The sequence below is a fragment of the Canis lupus genome, chromosome X, assembly GCF_003254725.2.
Source record: "Canis lupus dingo isolate Sandy chromosome X, ASM325472v2, whole genome shotgun sequence".
Lineage (NCBI taxonomy): Eukaryota > Metazoa > Chordata > Mammalia > Carnivora > Canidae > Canis > Canis lupus.
In genome coordinates this window covers 60036760-60054364 of record NC_064281.1, presented here as the reverse complement: position 1 = coordinate 60054364, position 17605 = coordinate 60036760, and the positions used below count along the sequence as shown (strand labels likewise).

The 17605-nt window shown below is 38.7% G+C and overlaps 1 protein-coding gene across 12 annotated transcripts in view; it reads left to right on the top strand.

Moving 5' to 3' along the window:
- Positions 1-17605, top strand: part of ATRX (ATRX chromatin remodeler) — a 333614-nt gene that overhangs the window by 68820 nt on the left and 247189 nt on the right. For 11 of the 12 annotated variants that reach the window (XM_049107206.1, XM_049107205.1, XM_049107202.1 and 8 more), the window contains one exon: positions 6079-6191. The exons of the other annotated variant lie outside the window; for it this stretch is intronic. In XM_049107206.1, the coding sequence (XP_048963163.1) occupies positions 6079-6191 (113 nt within the window). The remainder of the gene's footprint in view (positions 1-6078; positions 6192-17605) is intronic. 12 annotated transcript variants of the gene reach the window in all.

The window sequence follows — 17605 nt, the reverse complement described above, 5'->3', positions numbered from 1 at the left end:
CTTAGGAGAAAGGCTCCCCATTGAGAATATTTGCTGTGGGCTTTTTATAGATGGCTTTTAAGATGCTGAGGAATGTTCCCTCTGTCCCTACACTGTGAAGAGTTTTGATCAGGAATGGATGCTGTATTTTGTCAAATGCTTTCTCTGCATCTTTTGAGAAGATCATATGGTTCTTGTTTTTACTTTTGTTGATAACATCTATCATGTTGATTATTTTACAAGTGTTGAATCAACTTTGCATCCCAGCGAGAAGTCCCACTTGGTCATGGTGAATAACATTTCTAATGCACTGTTGGATCCTATTGGCTAGTGTCTTGTTGAGAATTTTTGCATCTGTGTTCATCAGGGATATTGGTCTATAATTCTCATTTTTGGTGGAGTCTTTGTCTGGTTTTGGAATCAAGGTGATGCTGGCCTCATGAAGTGATTTTGGAAGTATTCTGTCCCTTTCTATCTTTCGGAACAGCTTTAGTAAAGTAGGTATTATTTCTTCTTTAAAAGTTTGATAGAATTCCCCTGGGAAGCCATCTGGCCCTGGACTTTTGTGTCTTCGGAGGTTTTTGATAACTGCTTCAATTTTCTCTCTGGTTATTGGCCTGTTCAAGTTTTCTCTTTCTTCCTGTTTCTGTTTTGGTAATTTGTGGGTTTCCAGAACTGCATGCATTCCTCTAGATTGCCTAATTTGTTGGCAGATAGCTGCTCACATATGTTTTTAAAATCCTTTGTATTTCTTTGGTATTGGTTGTGATCTCTCCTGTTTCATTCATGATTGTATTAATTTGAGTATTTTTTAATAAGGCTGGGTAATGGTTTATTTTATCTTATAATACTTTTAAAGAATCAGCTCCTGGTTTAGTTGATCAGTTCTGCAGTTCTTCTGGTCCCTATTTCATTGATTTCTGATCAAATCTTTATTATCTCTCGGCCTCTGCTTGGTGTAGGTTTTATTTGATGTTGTTTCTTCATTCCTTTGAGTTTGAGGTTAGCTTGTGTATTTGAGTTTTTTCCAATTTTTACAGAGGCTTGTATTGCGATGTATTTCCCTCTTAGGACCATTTTTGCTGTATCCCAAAGATTATGAATGGTGTATCTTCATTTTCATTAGTTTCCATGAATCTTTTTAATTCTTCTTTGATTTCCTGGTTGACCCATTCATCTTTTAGTGGGATGCTCTTTAACCTCCATGTGTTAGAGTTTCTTCCAAATTTTTTCTTGTGATTGAGTTCTAGTTTCAAAGCACTGTGGTCTGAAAATATGCAGGGGGAGCATCGCAATGTTTTGGTATCAGTTGAGACCTGATTGTGACCCAGTATGTGGTCTATTCTGGAGAAAGTTCCATGTGCACTTGAGTTGAATGTGTATTCAGTTGCGTTTGGATGTAAAGTTCTGTAGATATCTGTGAAATCGGTCTGGTCCAGTGTATCATTTAAAGCTCTTGTTTCTTTGGAGATGTGCTTAGAATATCTGTCATTTGTAGAAAGCGCCATGTTGAAGTCCCCTACTATTTGTGTATTATTATCTATGTCTTTACTTTGGTTATTAATTGATACACTTGGTAGCTCCCACATTAGAGGTATAAATCTTCATGATTGTTTAGTCTTCTTGTTGGATAGACCCTTTAAGTATGGTATAGTGTCCCTTTTCATCTCTTTCTACCGTCTTTAGGATAAACTTTAATTTATCTGGTATGAGGATTGCTACCCCAGTTTTCTTTTGAGGATCATTTCAATGGTAAATGGTTCTCCCCCCTTTCATTTTCAGGCTGGAGGTGTCCTGAGGTCTCAAATGAGTCTCTAGTAGATAGCAAATTGTTGGTCTTGCTTTTTTATCCCGTCTGAAACCTTTCATCTTTTGATGGGATTATTTAGCTCATTCATGTTCAGAGTAACTATTGAAAGATACAAATTTAGTGTCATCATAATACTCTTTAAGAATCTGTTTTTGTGGATTATTTCTTTGGGATTCCTCTTTCTTTTACAGGGTCCCCCTTAATTTTTCTTGCAGAGTTGGTTTGAGGGTCACATATTCTTTCAGTTTTTGCCTTTATCTTTATCTCTCCTTCTATTTTGAATGTCAGTCTTTCTTGATAATGTGTTCTTGCCTGCATGTTCTTCTTGTCTAATACCTTAAATATATCATACCAGCCCTTTTTGCCCCGCCAGGTCTCTGTTTAGAAGTCTTCGGTTAATCTGATATTTCTCCCCATATAAGTTAAGAATCTCTGGTGTCTTGCTGCTTTCAGGATTTTCTCTTTATCTTTGGAATTTGCAAGTTTCACTATTAAATATCGAGGTATTGAACGGTTTTTATTGATTTTGTGCTGATTTCTCGTGGATCAGAATTTTTGTTTCCCTCCCCCAATTAGGGAGTTCTCTATGATTTGTTCAAATATACATTTTGGCCCTCGTCCCTCTCGGCATTTTCTGCAACCCCACTTATACGTATATTCTTTCTTCTGAGGCTATCATTTATTTCCCTTAACCTTTCCTCATGGTTTCTTAATTGTTTTTCTCTTTTTTTCCTCACTCTCCTTCAGTACCATCAAGTTGTCTTGTATGTCACTCACTATTTCTTTCACTTCATTAACCCTAGCTGTTAGGACATCCAGTTTGGATTGCATCTCATTTAATTGGTTTTCAGTTTCAGCATGATTAGATATAAATTCTGCACTAAGAAAATCTCTAGAGTCCTTTATGCTTTTTTTCCAAAGCCACCTGTAGCTTTATAATTGTGCTCCTGAATTGGCTTTCTGACATCAAATTGTAATCCATATTGTGTAACTCCATGGCAGAGAGTACTGGTTTTGCTTCTTTCTTTTGTGGTGAATTCTTCCTTCTAGTCATTTTGTTCAGTGCAGAGTGACTGTGTATGAGTGGGCTGAGTCAAGAATATCAACCACAACCTAAGTAATTTTCACCGTAGGTTATTCTGACAAAGTCAGAGACCAGAAAATGAAAACAAAGATCATGAGCAAACAAAACAAAAGGATTGCTAAAGTGAAAAACAAATTTTAGAACCAAGTATTAAAAAATAAATGGCCAGAAATCCCATAGAAGAAGAAGAAAAAAAAAAAAAGAAGAAGAGAAAAAACCAAAAGTATAGAGGAAAATGGGAAGAGGGGGTACTGGGAGATAGTGGTGGTGAAGAATTTGTGGTGGAGGGAGAATGTCGTCCTCCTGAGGGGTCCTAGAAGGTGATCCTCTAGGTTCTTAGTGTATTAAATTCTGTATGTTAGAAGATGGTGAATCCCGAATTTATATAAATCAGCAATACTGGGCAGCCTGGGTGGCTCAGCGGGCAGCCTGCATGGCTCAGCGGTTTAAGCGCCTGTCTTCCGCCCAGGGCGTGATCCTGGAGACCCGGGATTGAGTCCCACTCGGGCTCCCTGCATGGAGCTCTGCCTGTGTCTCTGTCTCTCTCTGTGTCTATCATGAATAAATAAATAAAATCTTAAAAAAAAAATAAACCAGCAGTACTTGTAGAAAGCCCCAACAATGACCACCAAAACATAATCGAGATACAAAATGGGGGCAGAATGGGAAGGAAGAGAGAATATAATCTCACAGAATGAACCAGCATGGTATTCCACTTCATTCTGGGTTGCATGCTGGTCATATTTTAGAAGATACTATCTTCTTCCATTGTAGATCAAAAGTAGGAGAGAAAAGATAAAAACACCAAACAAAATCCCTTATTTCATATATCCTAAAATTTAGTTGAGTATGTTGACGGGAATCTAGAAGTGAAAAATATATCTAAGACATGTGATTATAGATCTGTCAAAGTCAAAATGGAAGAAACTTAAAAATGAAGATCTGGTAAAATATTGTAGTTAAGGTGGGAAAAGTAAAAAAATATTGGAAATTTTTAGTCTGATATAAAAATGAGTTGTCATGGAAAAAGGAAAAGAAAAGAGGGGGAGACCCTCTAGTTCTATATACTGTGTCCCCTCGATATTCCATTGGTCCAGAGCTTTCTAATTTTGGTTGGCCAAGAACTTGCTCTTGCCCTGTTCTTCAGCATGTCTTCTGGGGGAGGGGCCTGCTGTGCTGATTCTCATTTGTGTGTGCCTGGGTGGTGATGCTCAGGCAGGGTGCTGGCTCAGTGGGAGCTGTTTATCCTGTGAGGTCTTTGTTTTCTGGCGGCCCCACCTGTCCCAGGTACAAGGTGAAACAAGGATGAAAAACAATGGTTGTGGCCAGATTTCCAGCTGTGGAGTCAGCTCCCAGCAGTAACTACCTCATTCTCCCTGTCTGCACTGGCTTTGATGCTCCCGGGTGACGCGGGTGCACTGATCTGCACAGCTTGGGGGTGCCCAGTGACGACAGAGTTTTCGCTGTCCTGTGCCTTCCCTGCTTCAGCCTGTCCCAGAGAGAGAGCAGGATCCCAGGCTTTGTCTGCCTGGGCACAGTGGCAGCCAGGGCCCTTTGCTGGTGAGACCACACTCCTGGGGCCAGGGCTTCCGAGGGTAATCGGGCACAGTGAGCTCCCTCCTGAGCCTGGCACCTAACCGCCTGGCTTCTCCCAAATACCCCGAGGGCTGCAGCGCTCGAGTCCTTTACCGAGATTGGTCCCAGGTTTCCAGTGAGCTTTCCCCTGGTGCACTTCCTCTAATAGTGACCTCAGGAATCTGGACGCTTCACTGCCCCTCATGAGATTCTGCCCGATTTCCCTGCTAAGCACTTTTCCACCTGGGAAAACTCCAGTGCAGATTTTTAAAGTTCCCGCTTCTCCAGGGCTTGGCTTTCCTGTCCCAGATGCTTTCCCCTCTTCGCTTTAGCCCAGCTCCTCATGGGACCCCCTCCTTCACTTTATTTTTCTTTCTTTCTTTTTTTTCCGCCTTCCTACCATGCTAAAAGGGAAAACTTTTCTCTCTGTAGCATTCGATCTGTTCTCTCTTCAAATCTCAGGTCTAGGGCAGCCCCAGTGGTCCAGTGGTTTGGTGCCACCAGCAGCCCGGGGTATGGTCCTGGAGACCTGGGATCGAGTCCCACGTTGGGCTCCCTGCGTGGAGCCTGCTTCTCCCTCTGCCTGTGTCTCTGCCTCTCTCTCTCCCTGTGTCTCTCATGAATAAATGGATAAAATCTTAAAAAAAAAATCTCAGGTCTAATTCGTAGGTGTTCAGGATGTTTTGAAAGTTATCTAGGTAAGTTGGTGGGACCAGGTGAGTTGAGGACTCCTACTCCTCCGCCATCTTGCCCTCCCCTCCTATATGATTTGAAAATAGTTTTCAGTTGTATGGCTTGTCTCTTCACATGCTTTATGGTATCTTTTGATACACAAAGATTTGAATTTCAATGAAGTTAGTTTTATGTATTTTTCCTCTTTTCAATTTAGGAAATCTTGTATTAGAAATGGGATACATATTTATTTTTTGCATTCTTTTAAGCTTTTAACTTTCAATACTCTCTGGGATTACAGATGTACTTATTATGTAACTTAGCAGATATGCTGTAAGAATTTAGTTACGTAAATATTTCCCTGGGAATCTGTGTGCTCTTCTAAGTCCTATTTTAGATTTTCTTCATCTTTCTGTCATTTATACAATTATTCTGTGAAAAGCTGAAGGTGGAGTGATAAAAAAACTACAGAGGCCTTCCAGGGAATGTTTAGTAAATATACTCGATACATTACTTAATTATTATTTTATTTTATTTTATTTTATTATTTTTTTAAAAGGGCACAAACCCTTTAATTTTTTTTTTATGATAGAGAGAGAGAGAGAGACATAGGCAGAGGGAGAAGCAGGCTCCATGCACCGGGAACCCAACGTGGGATGCGATCCTGGGTCTCCAGGATCACGCCCTGGGCCAAAGGCAGGCACTAAACTGCTGCGGCACCCAGGGATCCCCTTAATTATTATTTTAAATGATATAAAGCAAAATCTCATGAATAATTTACTCATGTTTTCAGATCCTTAGTGAAATTGTGAAAATTCATTTTTTAACTTTTATTTTTAATATGCATTCTTTCAGATCACTTCCAATATAGATATGTTTGCAGTTTGTTAGAACTTTTCATTTGATTAAATACGTGACAGGCTAATTAAGGAAGTTCCTTAAATTTTTGTTTTGATAGTGAAAGCAAATTGAATACGTTGGTACAGAAGCTTCATGACTTCCTGGCACACTCATCAGAAGAATCTGAAGAAACAAATTCTCCTCCAAGACTTGTGATGAACCAAAGCACAGGTAAATTGAAGAATAATATGCAATATCTTCTAGTTTCTTTCCTATTTATTTTTGGGAGGGAACAGATATTGAAGGCTTTATTAGCCCTTCTGAATCTAGTGTTTAGCTAATATCTGGTATTGGAGATTTTAATTTAGATAAGTAAAATGTCAGGTTGTTTGGTTATAGGTGCTTAGAGAAGGATGCACTATGGTTTTATTCATAATGGAGATATAGAGTGGGTGATAAATGTTCAGTATAAAATATAGGTAGTAGAAGAGGTGGAAGCAGTATAGAAATGTGTTATTTTAGTTATTTATGTATTATGAGTTACATTTTTACATTGATAGCTTCTCTGAGTAGAATTGGTGCATATTTTTTTTAAATAAAAAGAATAATTCCTTTATGTTTCCTTTTCTCCTTTTTAAAAGTATCCTGTATCATGTGATGATCTTTTGTTTTGAGGTTTTCAAGGGTAGCTACATATACAAGTTGAATACACTCATACGTACACATATGCATCACAAATGCAGTATGTACAAGAAGTATAAGAGGGGTAGACTGCAGTGAGAAGTGGCTGCACAGTTTGTATTCCCAGGAACAGTGCACAGGGGTTCCTTTTTCTTTATATCCTTGCCAACACTTGTGGTTTGTTTGTTTGTTTCTTTCTTTCATTCAACACTTGTGGTTTCTTGTGTTTTAAATTCATCCATTCTGACAGGTGTGAGATGATATCTCAATGTGGTTTTTAAAAAATACTTTATTTATTTATTTATGAGAGACACAGAGATAGAGGCCAGAGATTTAGGCAGAGGGAGAATCAGGCTTCCTGCAGGGAGCCCAATGCAGGACCCAATCCCAAGACCCCAGGGTCACAATCTGGGCTGAAGGCAGATGCTCAATCAACTGGGCCACCCAGGCGTCCCGCATTTTGGTTTTGATTTGCATTTCCCTAATGATGAGCAATGTTGAGCATCTTTTCCTGTTGGCCATCTGTATGTATTCTTTGGAAAAATGTCTGTTCATGTCTTTTGCCCATTTTTAAATTGGATTCTCTCTGGTTTTTTTTGGTGTTGTATAAGTTCATTTAAAAAAATATTTTATTTATTTATTCATGAGAGACATAGAGAGAGAGCCAGAGACATAGGCAGATGGAGAAGCAGGTTCCCTGGGGGAGATCCTGATGTGGGACTCATTTAGTCCATTTAGCATTTAGTCCATTTGCATTCAAAGTAGTTAATAATTATCGGCATTTTAAAAATTTTTTATGGTTTTTGTAGTACTTCTGTCTTGCTCTCCTCATTTCATTCTGTTCATTAGTGATTCCTTTCTTATATGTTTTGCATATCTATTACCCGTTTTTGACTTGTAGTTATCATTATGCTTATATATATTATCTTCTGCGTATAGCAGTCTGTTTTAAGCTGGTGGTTGATTAAGTTTGATTGGTTGGTTCTGAACGCACTAATGTTTTACTCCCTCCTGCCATGTTTTTCATATATGGTATCTTATTTTTCATCCTTTTATTTTGTGAATTCTTTAAAAAAATTTTTCATATGTATTCTTTTTAAATTTAATTTAATTTAATTTTTAATTTGAATTCAATATGCCATCATAAAGTCCATCATTAGTTTTGGGTGTAGTTTTCAGTTATTGATCAGTTTCATATAACACCCGTTGCTCATCACATCATGTGGTCTTCTTAATGCCTGTCACCCAATTACCCCCATCTCCCCTTCAGCAACCTTTAGTTTGTTTCCTAGAGTTAAGAATTTCTTATGATTTGTTTTCCTTTCTAATCTTTTTCCCCATTCAGTTTCATCCCTTTCCCTTATGATCCCTTGCACTATTTCTCATATTCCACATATGTGTGAAATCATATGCTAATTCTCTTTTCTCCAATTGACTTATTTCTCTTAGCATTTTTTTTAAAGATTTTATTTATTTATTCATGAGAGACCCAGCAAGAGGCAGAGACACAGGCAGAGGGAGGAGAGGCAGGCTTCATGCAGGAGCCTGATTGGGGACTTAATCCCAGAACTCCAGGATCATACCCTGAGCCGAAGGCAGACGCTCAGCCACTGAGCCACTCAGGCATCCCATAAGGCTAGTTTTGTAGTGACAAATTCTTTGAAGTTTTGTCTGTCTGGGAGCTCTTAATCTATTGCTCTACTGTGAGTTGTAGCGTTGTTGGTAGAATACTCTTTTTTTTTTCTTCAAATTTTTATTTAACTTTTAGTTAACATATAGTGTAGTATTGGTTTAAGGTGTAGAATTTAGTGATTTTTACTTACATATAACACCTATTGCTCATAACAAGTACCCTCCTAAATACCTATGACTCATTCAGCCCATCCTGTAACCACCTCCATCCATCAACCCTCAGTTTGTTCTCTGTCATTAAGAGAGATGGTTTATTTTCCTCTCCCACTTTCCCCTTTCCCATATATTCATCTGTGTTCTTTTTAAATTCTACATATGAGTGAAATAATATAGTATTTGTCTTTCTTTGACTTATTTCACTTAGCATAATATACTTCAGCTCTAGCCATCTCAATGAAATGGAAGATTTCATTCTTTTTGAAGGCTGAGTAATAATTCCACTGTATAAATAACATATCTTCCTTATCCATTCATCAGTGGATGACATTTGGGTACCCAGTAGTGCAATTGCTAGGTCAGAGGGTAGGTGTATTTTTCTCTTTTTGAGTAACCTTAATACTGTTTTCCAAAGCAGCTGTACCAGTTTGCATTCTCTTCAACATTGTAAGAGTACCTTTTTTCTGCATCCTTGCCACCATCTATTGTTTCCTGTGTTAATTTTAGCCATTCTGACAGGTGTGAGGTGGTATCTCATCATGGTTTTGATTTGTATTTCTCTGATGAGTGATGTTGAGCATCTTTTCATGTGTCTGTTAGCCATCTAGATGTCGTCTTTGGAAAAATGTCTATTCATCCCTTCTGCCCATTTCTTAACAGGGTTGTTTGTTTTTTGGGGTGTTGAGTTTGATTATTAAGTTCTTTATGGATTTTGGCTACTAACCCTTTATCACATATGTCATTTGCAGATATCCCTCTTTTTCCATAGGCTACCTTTAAATTTTATTGTTTCCTTTGCTGTGCAGGAAGGTTTTATTTTGATGAAGTCCCATAGTTCATTTTTCCTTTTGTTTCCTTTGTCTCTAGTCAACATGTCTAGGAAGAAGTTGCTACAACTGACTTGAAAGAGATTGCTGTCTGTGTTCTCCACTAGGAATTTGTTGGTTTCCTGTCTCATCTTTAAGTCTCACACATTTTGAATTTCTTTTTTGAGTATGGTGTAAGAAAGTGGTCTAGTTTTGTTTTTCTGCATGTTACCTTCCAGTTTCCCCAACATCATTTGTTGAAGAGACTGTCTTTTTTCCATTGGATATTCTTTCCTGCTTTGTCGAGATTACACAAAGAGTTGTGCGTCCATTTCTGGGTTTTTTATTCTGTTTCATTGATATTTGTCTGTTTTTGTGCCAGTACCATACTGCCTTGATCACTACAGCTTTGTAAACATACAGCTTGATGTCTGGAATGTGATGCCTCCAGGTTTCGGTTTCTTTTTCAAGATTGCTTTGGCTATTCGGGGTCTTTTCTGGTTCCATACAAATTTTTAGGATTGTGTTTTTAGTGTTGTGAATACTGCTGCTGGTATAGTGATAAGGATTGCATTAAATGTGTAGGTTGCTGTAGGTAATAAAGATATTTTAACAATGTCCTCCAGTCCCTGAGTATGGAATGTTTTTTCATTTCTTTGTGTCCTTTTAATTTTTATTCATCAGTGTTTTATAGTTTAGAGAGTATAGATCTTTTACCTCTTTGTTTAGGTTTATTCCTAGGTATCTTATGGTTTTTGGTGCAGTGTAAACAGCAACGATTCTTTTTTTGTTCCTGCTACTTGATTATTGGTGTATAGAAATTAAACATATTTCTGTACATTGTTTTTATATTCTACTCCTTTGCTGAATTCATGTATGCTGGCATTTTTTTTGTGTGTGTGAAATCTTTCTGGTTTTCTACATAGATCATCATCTCACCTGCAAATAGTGACAGTTTGACCTCTTTGTTGCCGATTTGGATGCTTTTTCTTTCTCTATTTTGTCCCAATTGCTGAGACGAGGACTTCCAGTAGTATGTTAAATAGTAATGGGAAGAGTGGATATCCTTGTCTTGATCCTGACTGTTGGGAAAAAGCTGTCAGTTTTTCTCATTTGAGGATGATACTAGTTGTGGGTCTTTCACACATGGTCTTTATGATGTTGAGGTATGTTCTATCTATACCTTTTCTGTTGAGCAAAAATGGTTGCTGTATTTTGTCAAATGCCTTTTCTGCCATCTTTTGAGAAGGATCATGTTTCTTATCCTTTCTTTTATTAACATGGTGTATCACATTGATTTGCATATATTGTACCACTCTTGCAGCCCAGGAGTAAATCCCATGTGATCATAGTATATAGGCGTCTTAATGTATATGATTAAATTTGCTATTGTCTTGAGAATTTTTGCATCCATGTTCATCAGGGGCATTGGCTTCCTTTTTAGTGGAGGTCTTTGTATGGTTTTGAAATGAAAGTGATCCTGGTTTCAGTAGAAGGACCTTGGAAGTTTTCCTTCCGTTTCTACTTTTAGAGCAGTTTGAGAAGAATAGGCATTAACTCTTCCTTAGATATGTGTGAAAATTCTCCTGGGAAGCCATCTGGCTCTGAACTTTTGTTTTTTGGGAGATTTTTGTTAATTGATTCAGTTTCTTTGCTGGTTCTCAGTCTGTTCAAATTTTCTATTCCTCTTTAAGTAATTTGTATGTTTCCTGGAATTGACCCATTTCTACCAGTGTGCCTGGTTTGTTGGCAAGTAATTTTTCATAACATTCTGTTACAATTGTTTGTGTTTTTATGACGTTGGTGGTCATTTCTCCTCTTTCATTGGTAATTTCATTTATTTGGATCCTTTCTCTTTTTTTGAAGGGTTTTTATTTATTTATTTATTGATGAGACACACACAGAGAGAAGCAGAGACATAGGCAGAGGGAGAAGCAGGGTCCTTCTGGAGAGCCTGATGCAGTACTTGATCCCTAATCCTCAGGATCACACCCTGAGCCTGAAGGCAGAGACTCAACTGGGACACCCAGTTGACTGGGACACCCAGGCATCCCTCCTTTCTCTTTTTTAAAGTCTGGCGAGTGGTTCATCAATCTTATTAATTCTTTCAGTGAACCAGCTCTCAGTTTCCTTTTGTCTTATTCTGTTGTTTTTTGTTGTTGTTGTTGTTGTTGTTATTTGTAAATCCCTTGTTTCGACTCCAATATTTATTATTTCCCTTCATTTGCTGTCTTAGGATTTTTTGCTGTTCCTTTTCCAGCACCTTTAGGTATAAGTTTAGATTTTTTTTTAAAGATTTCTTTATTCATGAGAGACAGAGAGAGGCAGAGACACAGGCAGAGGGAGAAGCAGGCTCCAAGCAGGGAGCCCGACGTGACACCCGATACTGGGTCCCCAGGATCACACCCTGGGCTGAAGGTGCCACTAAACTGCTGAGCCACCAAGTTTGGGCTCAACAGGCTGCCCAAGTTTAGGTTTTTATTTGAGACTTTACGTCCGTCCGTCCTAACTTCCTTCCTTCCTTCATTTATTTATTTTTAAAAGATTTTTATTTGTTTATTCATGAGAGGCACACACACACAGAGAGGCAGAGACACAGGCAGAGGGAGAAGCAGGCTCCATGCAGGGTCTCCAGGATCACACCCCCAGCTGAAGGCGGCGCTAAAGCGCTGAGCCACTGGGGCTGTTCATGTGCTTCCTTTTTTAAAAAAAATTTTTTTAAATTTTTTATTGGAGTTCAGTTTGCCAACATTTAGCATGATAACCAGTGCTCATCCCGCCAAGTGCCCCCCTCAGTGCCCATCACCCAGTCACCCCAACCCCTGCCCACCTCCCCTTCCACCACCCCTTGTTCGTTTCCCAGAGTTAGGTGTCTCTCGTGTTTTGTCACCCTCACTGATATTTTCACTCATTTTCTCTCCTTTCCCTTTATTCCTTTTCACTAATTTTTATATTCCCCAAATGATGAGACCATATAATGTTTGTCCTTTTCCGATTGACTTATTTCACTCAGCATAATACCCTCCAGGTCTATCCACGTGGAAGCAAGTGGTGGGTATTTGTCGTTTCTAATGGCTGAGTAATATTCCATTGTATACATAGACCACATCTTCTTTATCCATTCACCTTTTGATGGACACCGAGGCTCCTTCCACAGTTTGGCTATTATGGACATTGCTGCTATAAACATCGGCGTGCAGGTGTTCTGGCTTTTCACTGCATCTGTATCTTTGGGGTAAATCCCCAGCAGTGCTATTGATGGGTCGTAGGGCAGATCTACAGTTTTCCAGAGTGGCTGTACCAGTTCACTTTCCCACCAACAGTGCAAGAGGCTTCCCCTTTCTCCACATCCTCTTCAACATTTGTTGTTTCCTGTCTTGTTAATTTTCCCCATTCTCACTGGTGTGAGGTGGTATCTCATTGAGGTTTTGATTTGTATTTCCCTGATGGCCAGTGATGCGGAGCATCTTCTTATGTGCTTGTTAGCCATGTCTGTGTCTTCCTCGGTGAGATCTCTGTTCATGTCTTTTGCCCATTTCATGACTGGATTGTTTCTTTGCTGTTGAGCTTAATAAGTTCTTTATAGATCTTGGATACTAGCCCTTTATCTGATAGGTCATTTGCAAATATCTTCTCCCATTCTGTAGGTTGTCTTTTAGTTTTGTTGACTGTTTCTTTTGCTGTGCAGAAGCTTTTTATCTTAAGTCCCAGTAGTTCATTTTTGCTTTTATTTCCTTTGCTTTCATAGATGTATCTTGCAAGAAGTTGCTGTGGCCAAGTTCAAAAAGGGCATCCTGTGCTCTCCTCTTGGAGTTTGATGGATTCTTGTCTCACATTTAGATCTTTCATCCATTTTGAGTTTATCTTTGTGTATGGTGTAAGAGAATGGTCTTGTTTCATTCTTCTGCGTGAGAGTGTCCAATTTTCCCAGCAGCATTTGTTGAGGGAGACTGTCCTTTTTTCCAGTGGATAGTCTTTCCTGCTTTGTCGAATATTAGTTTACCATAGAGTTGAGGGCCCATTTGTGGGTTCTCTATTCTGTTCCATTGATCTTTGTGTCTGTTTTTGTGCCAGTACAAATAAGCTTTCTGCCCTGTTTTGTCTTCTCTTTTTGAGATCCTTATTATGTAAATATTCTATCGCTTGATTGTGTTGCTGTATTCCTTAAATCTGTTCTCATTTTTTATTCTTTTCTTTCTCTTGTGTATCTTAATTACCTTCCAGTACTCTTTCTTCAAGTTCATTGATGTGTTTTTTTGCTTCGTCTAATCTACTACTTATTCCCTTTAATATATTTTTAATTTCAGTTATGGAGTTCTTCATCTTTGCCTGGTTCTTTTTTTTTAAACTTTTTTTAAAATTTTTATTTATTTATGATAGCCACACAGAGAAAGAGAGAGAGAGAGAGAGAGAGAGAGAGAGAGAGGTAGAGACATAGGCAGAGGGAGAAGTAGGCTCCATGCACCGGGAGCCCGACGTGGGATTCGATCCCGGGTCTCCAGGATCGCGCCCTGGGCCAAAGGCAGGTGCTAAACCGCTGCACCACCCAGAGATCCCTGCTTGGTTCTTTTATATATTTTATATCTCTTTTTGGGGGTTCTCAGTGAGATCCTCCACTCTTCTCAATTCTAATGAGTATCTATATCTAGGACTATTATGTTAAATTTTCTCTCAGGTATGTTGCTTATTTGTGTTTTCCTTCTCTTCCTGTCATTTTTTGATTTTTTTCATTTGGGGCATAATCTTCTGTCTCCTTGTTTTGTCTAACGCTCTGTTTCAATTTGTGTGTGTTAGGAAAGACATCTGTGTCTTCTGTACTTGTCATTAGTGGTCTTATGAATAAGACGTCCTATAGTTCCCTACAGTGCAATGTTCCCTATTCACCAGAACCTTGCACTTCAGGGCTGTCTCCTGCACGTGTTGTGTGTACCATACTGTTATGACTGAGCCACATTTTGTTTCAGTGCAGTCGGATCCAGTGTGTCTCCTTGCCTAATATGGGTAGAGTTTGGTCTCTTCATTGTTCCTAGGTCAGTGTGGGGATTGCTTGTGCTTGTGTTGGCTTATATGAGAAAATTTGCAGGACACACTCTTAACTACAGTGTTCTCCTTGTATTGTCGCCTGAGACTTGCATAAATGGGCCTGCCATCATACCATTTGTCTGCCTTCAGCCTTCTGTGGGACTGCATTTCAACTAGTCTTTGTGCTTATTTGTCTATTCTCCCAGGGCATGAGTCACTTTCGATTGGTTCTGGCCACTTTCAGGTTTGCTTACACAATTCCAGGTTTTTTTTTGGTGCCTCTTTAGGGGGACCCTTGCTGGGGTTGGTTTTCAATGTGGCAGATTGGAAGAGGTAGGTGAGTAGGCCAGGCCTGTGGTATTAACAAGGTATGCACTAATCTGCTCCGGATGGGACCTGGAGCTGCTTTGGAGAATTCTTTTGGTGGGCATGGTGTGCTGTTTGCAAGCTAGATGGAAAGTGTTCACTGGTTCCCAAAAGTGCCATGATATCTGGACTGGAGATTGGGGAGGTAAGTGGTACCTGCCCACTCTTGTTCTTTAGTCTCCTAAAGTTCTCTTCCCTTCCTGTGCAGGTTCTGAGATTAGTAAATAAACCAGTTTCCTTACTATATACCTTAGGTGCTTTTCAAACTACTGCTTATATGTGGTATCTCACCAGGGTGATGTCTCGTGCAGGCTCTTTAAGGGCAGAGACTCAGTTTATTTTTGCTCTGTGGTTTTCCCAGAGCCCTGCCTAGATGATTTTTAACATTCAAAATGTTGAACCCCACTGATTTAAAAAATTTTCAATGTTGAGTTCCTCTTATTTTCAAAGTGAAATGTTATTAAGATGCATCTTTCCAGCGCAGGGCCTGCGTGCCTGGGGAGCCTGATGTGGGGTCTGCTCCTCTTCCTTCTCTGTGCTTGCAGTTTCCCTTCCTCCTACAGCGAGTCTCTTGGGTCAGTTTTTTTCCTAATCGTGTCTATGACCTTTCTTCCATTTTCTTTGTGGCCTCTTCTCTATGAGTGCTGTGGAGAATCAGTTTTGCCAGTTTTTGGCTTGTTTTCTGTGTTATTTACACTGATATAGGTGTCATCTAGGTATTTCCATGGGTGGAGGGGAGCTTAGGACCTACCTACTCTGTCATCTTCTCCTAAAGATGATATTGATACTTTTAATTCTAATTTGTTACCACAGATTTAATGGTAATCTTCTTTTTGTATTTTAACTTCTCTCTGTAACAGAGAGAGAGAGATCTGGTCCTCTTATCCTCAATTTTTGTACTCATTTGCTCAGTCCTCATGGTATTTACCTAGTTTCAAATTTGCTAACCATACAATTACAACAGAGAAACCTAACTAGCATTAAGTATTTGTTTTAAACTTTCTTTGTCTTTAGCACGATGTTATATTGTCAGGGTTCTGTGTCAAGTAGGTTGTTAGGAGAATTCTGCCTCTGGTTGTGGCAGACTAGCTTCATTTGCTTCCACAGGCAGATTATCTCCCACAAACACCAATTACAAACTTGGGCCAAAATACTGAAAACAGTTATGTGAAGGAATTGGAAAGTGACAAAAAGCAGACACAGTTGGGAGGGGAGTTGACACATGGAAAAAGGAAATACTATTAGTGAAGTCCCAGTTGTTGTGCTTTTTTTTCTTTAAGGAAAGTGCTGGTTACTCAGTGAGTAGCTGTTAAGACTTGGATAGAAATCTCCATTCATATTGGATTAAGTATGAAGAAATTTAAGGGGACCCTAGCAGCTTTTGTAAAATGAGGGAGAAGATTCCTTTCAGAAGAGAGCTATAAGTTAGGAACTCCAAAAGCTGAAAAAACTCTGACTGTATCTGTGATTTAAATGTTCAAGTGTAGTCCAGAATCCAGGCAGCTCAGTTAGGGGTAAAAAAAAAAAAAAAAAAACAGTAGAAACCTTTTAGTTGCTTCCAATACAGGGTAAATAGTTTTTGGTTTGATTTCAGCTCAGTTAACTATCTCCTCATAACAGAAATATCAAACTCTTTGGAAGAATATAATGGGCTACAGCATCTTCACTTTATCTTTGTAAATGACCAGTACCAATCCAAAATACTAGATAGATGAAGAAAGAAGAAATGTGACCTGTGCTCAAAAGGAAAGACAGTCAATTGAGACCAATCTACAGGTGACTCAAGTGTTAAGATCAGCAGACAAGAACATTAAAGCAGCAGCTACAACTGAGCTCAAGCACAAAAAGGCAAATACATTTATGATGGACAGAGAGATAGGAAATCTTATCATAGACATAAAAAACTGTAAAATCCCATTTTTAAACTCTAGAACTAAAAAATATAATTTTTGAGTAACAAATTATTGTACTTAATTGGAGATTAAAGGCAGCAGTATAAGTGTCAGTGAATTTGATGACGGACTAATAGAATTTATCCATCTGAAAATAGAAATCATTAAAAAAGAAAGTGTACTGGGGCAGCCCAGTGGCTCATCGGTTTAGCGTTGCCTTCAGCCCAGGGTGTGATCCTCGATACCCAGAATCAAGTCCCACGTCCGGCTTCCTGCATGGAGCCTGCTTCTCCCTCTGTTTGTGTCTCTGCCTCTCTCTCTCTGTGTGTCTCTCAGGAATAAATAAAATCTTGAAAAAATAAAAAAAATGTGTACTGAGCACTTGTTCTTCATAGCCTTTCCCCAATAAAACTGTATAGTCCTCAAACACATGCAAAGAATAAGAATGTGTAACCCGTGCTCAGGGAAAAAAAATCAATAGAAATTCTCAGTGGGCCCAGTGTTTTGTTGTTACCTATATACTAATCTTGCACATATTTCGTTAGATTTTTAGCTAAATTACTTCTGGTATTTGGGGTGCTACTTTAAATTCTGTTGCTATTTGTATTTTAAATTTTATTTGCTTAATGCAGATATGTAGGAATTCTCTTTATGTTGACCTTGAATCCTGTGGACTTGCTGGAGGGAGGATTTTTGTTTGTTCTCTTTTTTTGTCTTGTAGATTCCTTGGAATTTTCTACTTAATCTTGTCTGAAAATAGGGACAGTTTTATTTTTTCCTTTCATCTGTGTGCATTTTAATTCCTTTTCTTGCCTCATTATGCTGGGCAAGAGTTTTTGTATTTTCCATTTTTATCTTGAAGAAGAATGGTGATGGTAGACCTTCTCTTGGTGTTTCTGAATTTGGTGGTAAAGTATTCACTTTTTTACCATTAAGTATGATCGTTTCTCTATAAATAGTTTTTATAAATACTCTATCAAGTTGAGAATGTTTCCTTCTTTTCCTAGTTTTCTGGCAGTTTTTTACAGCG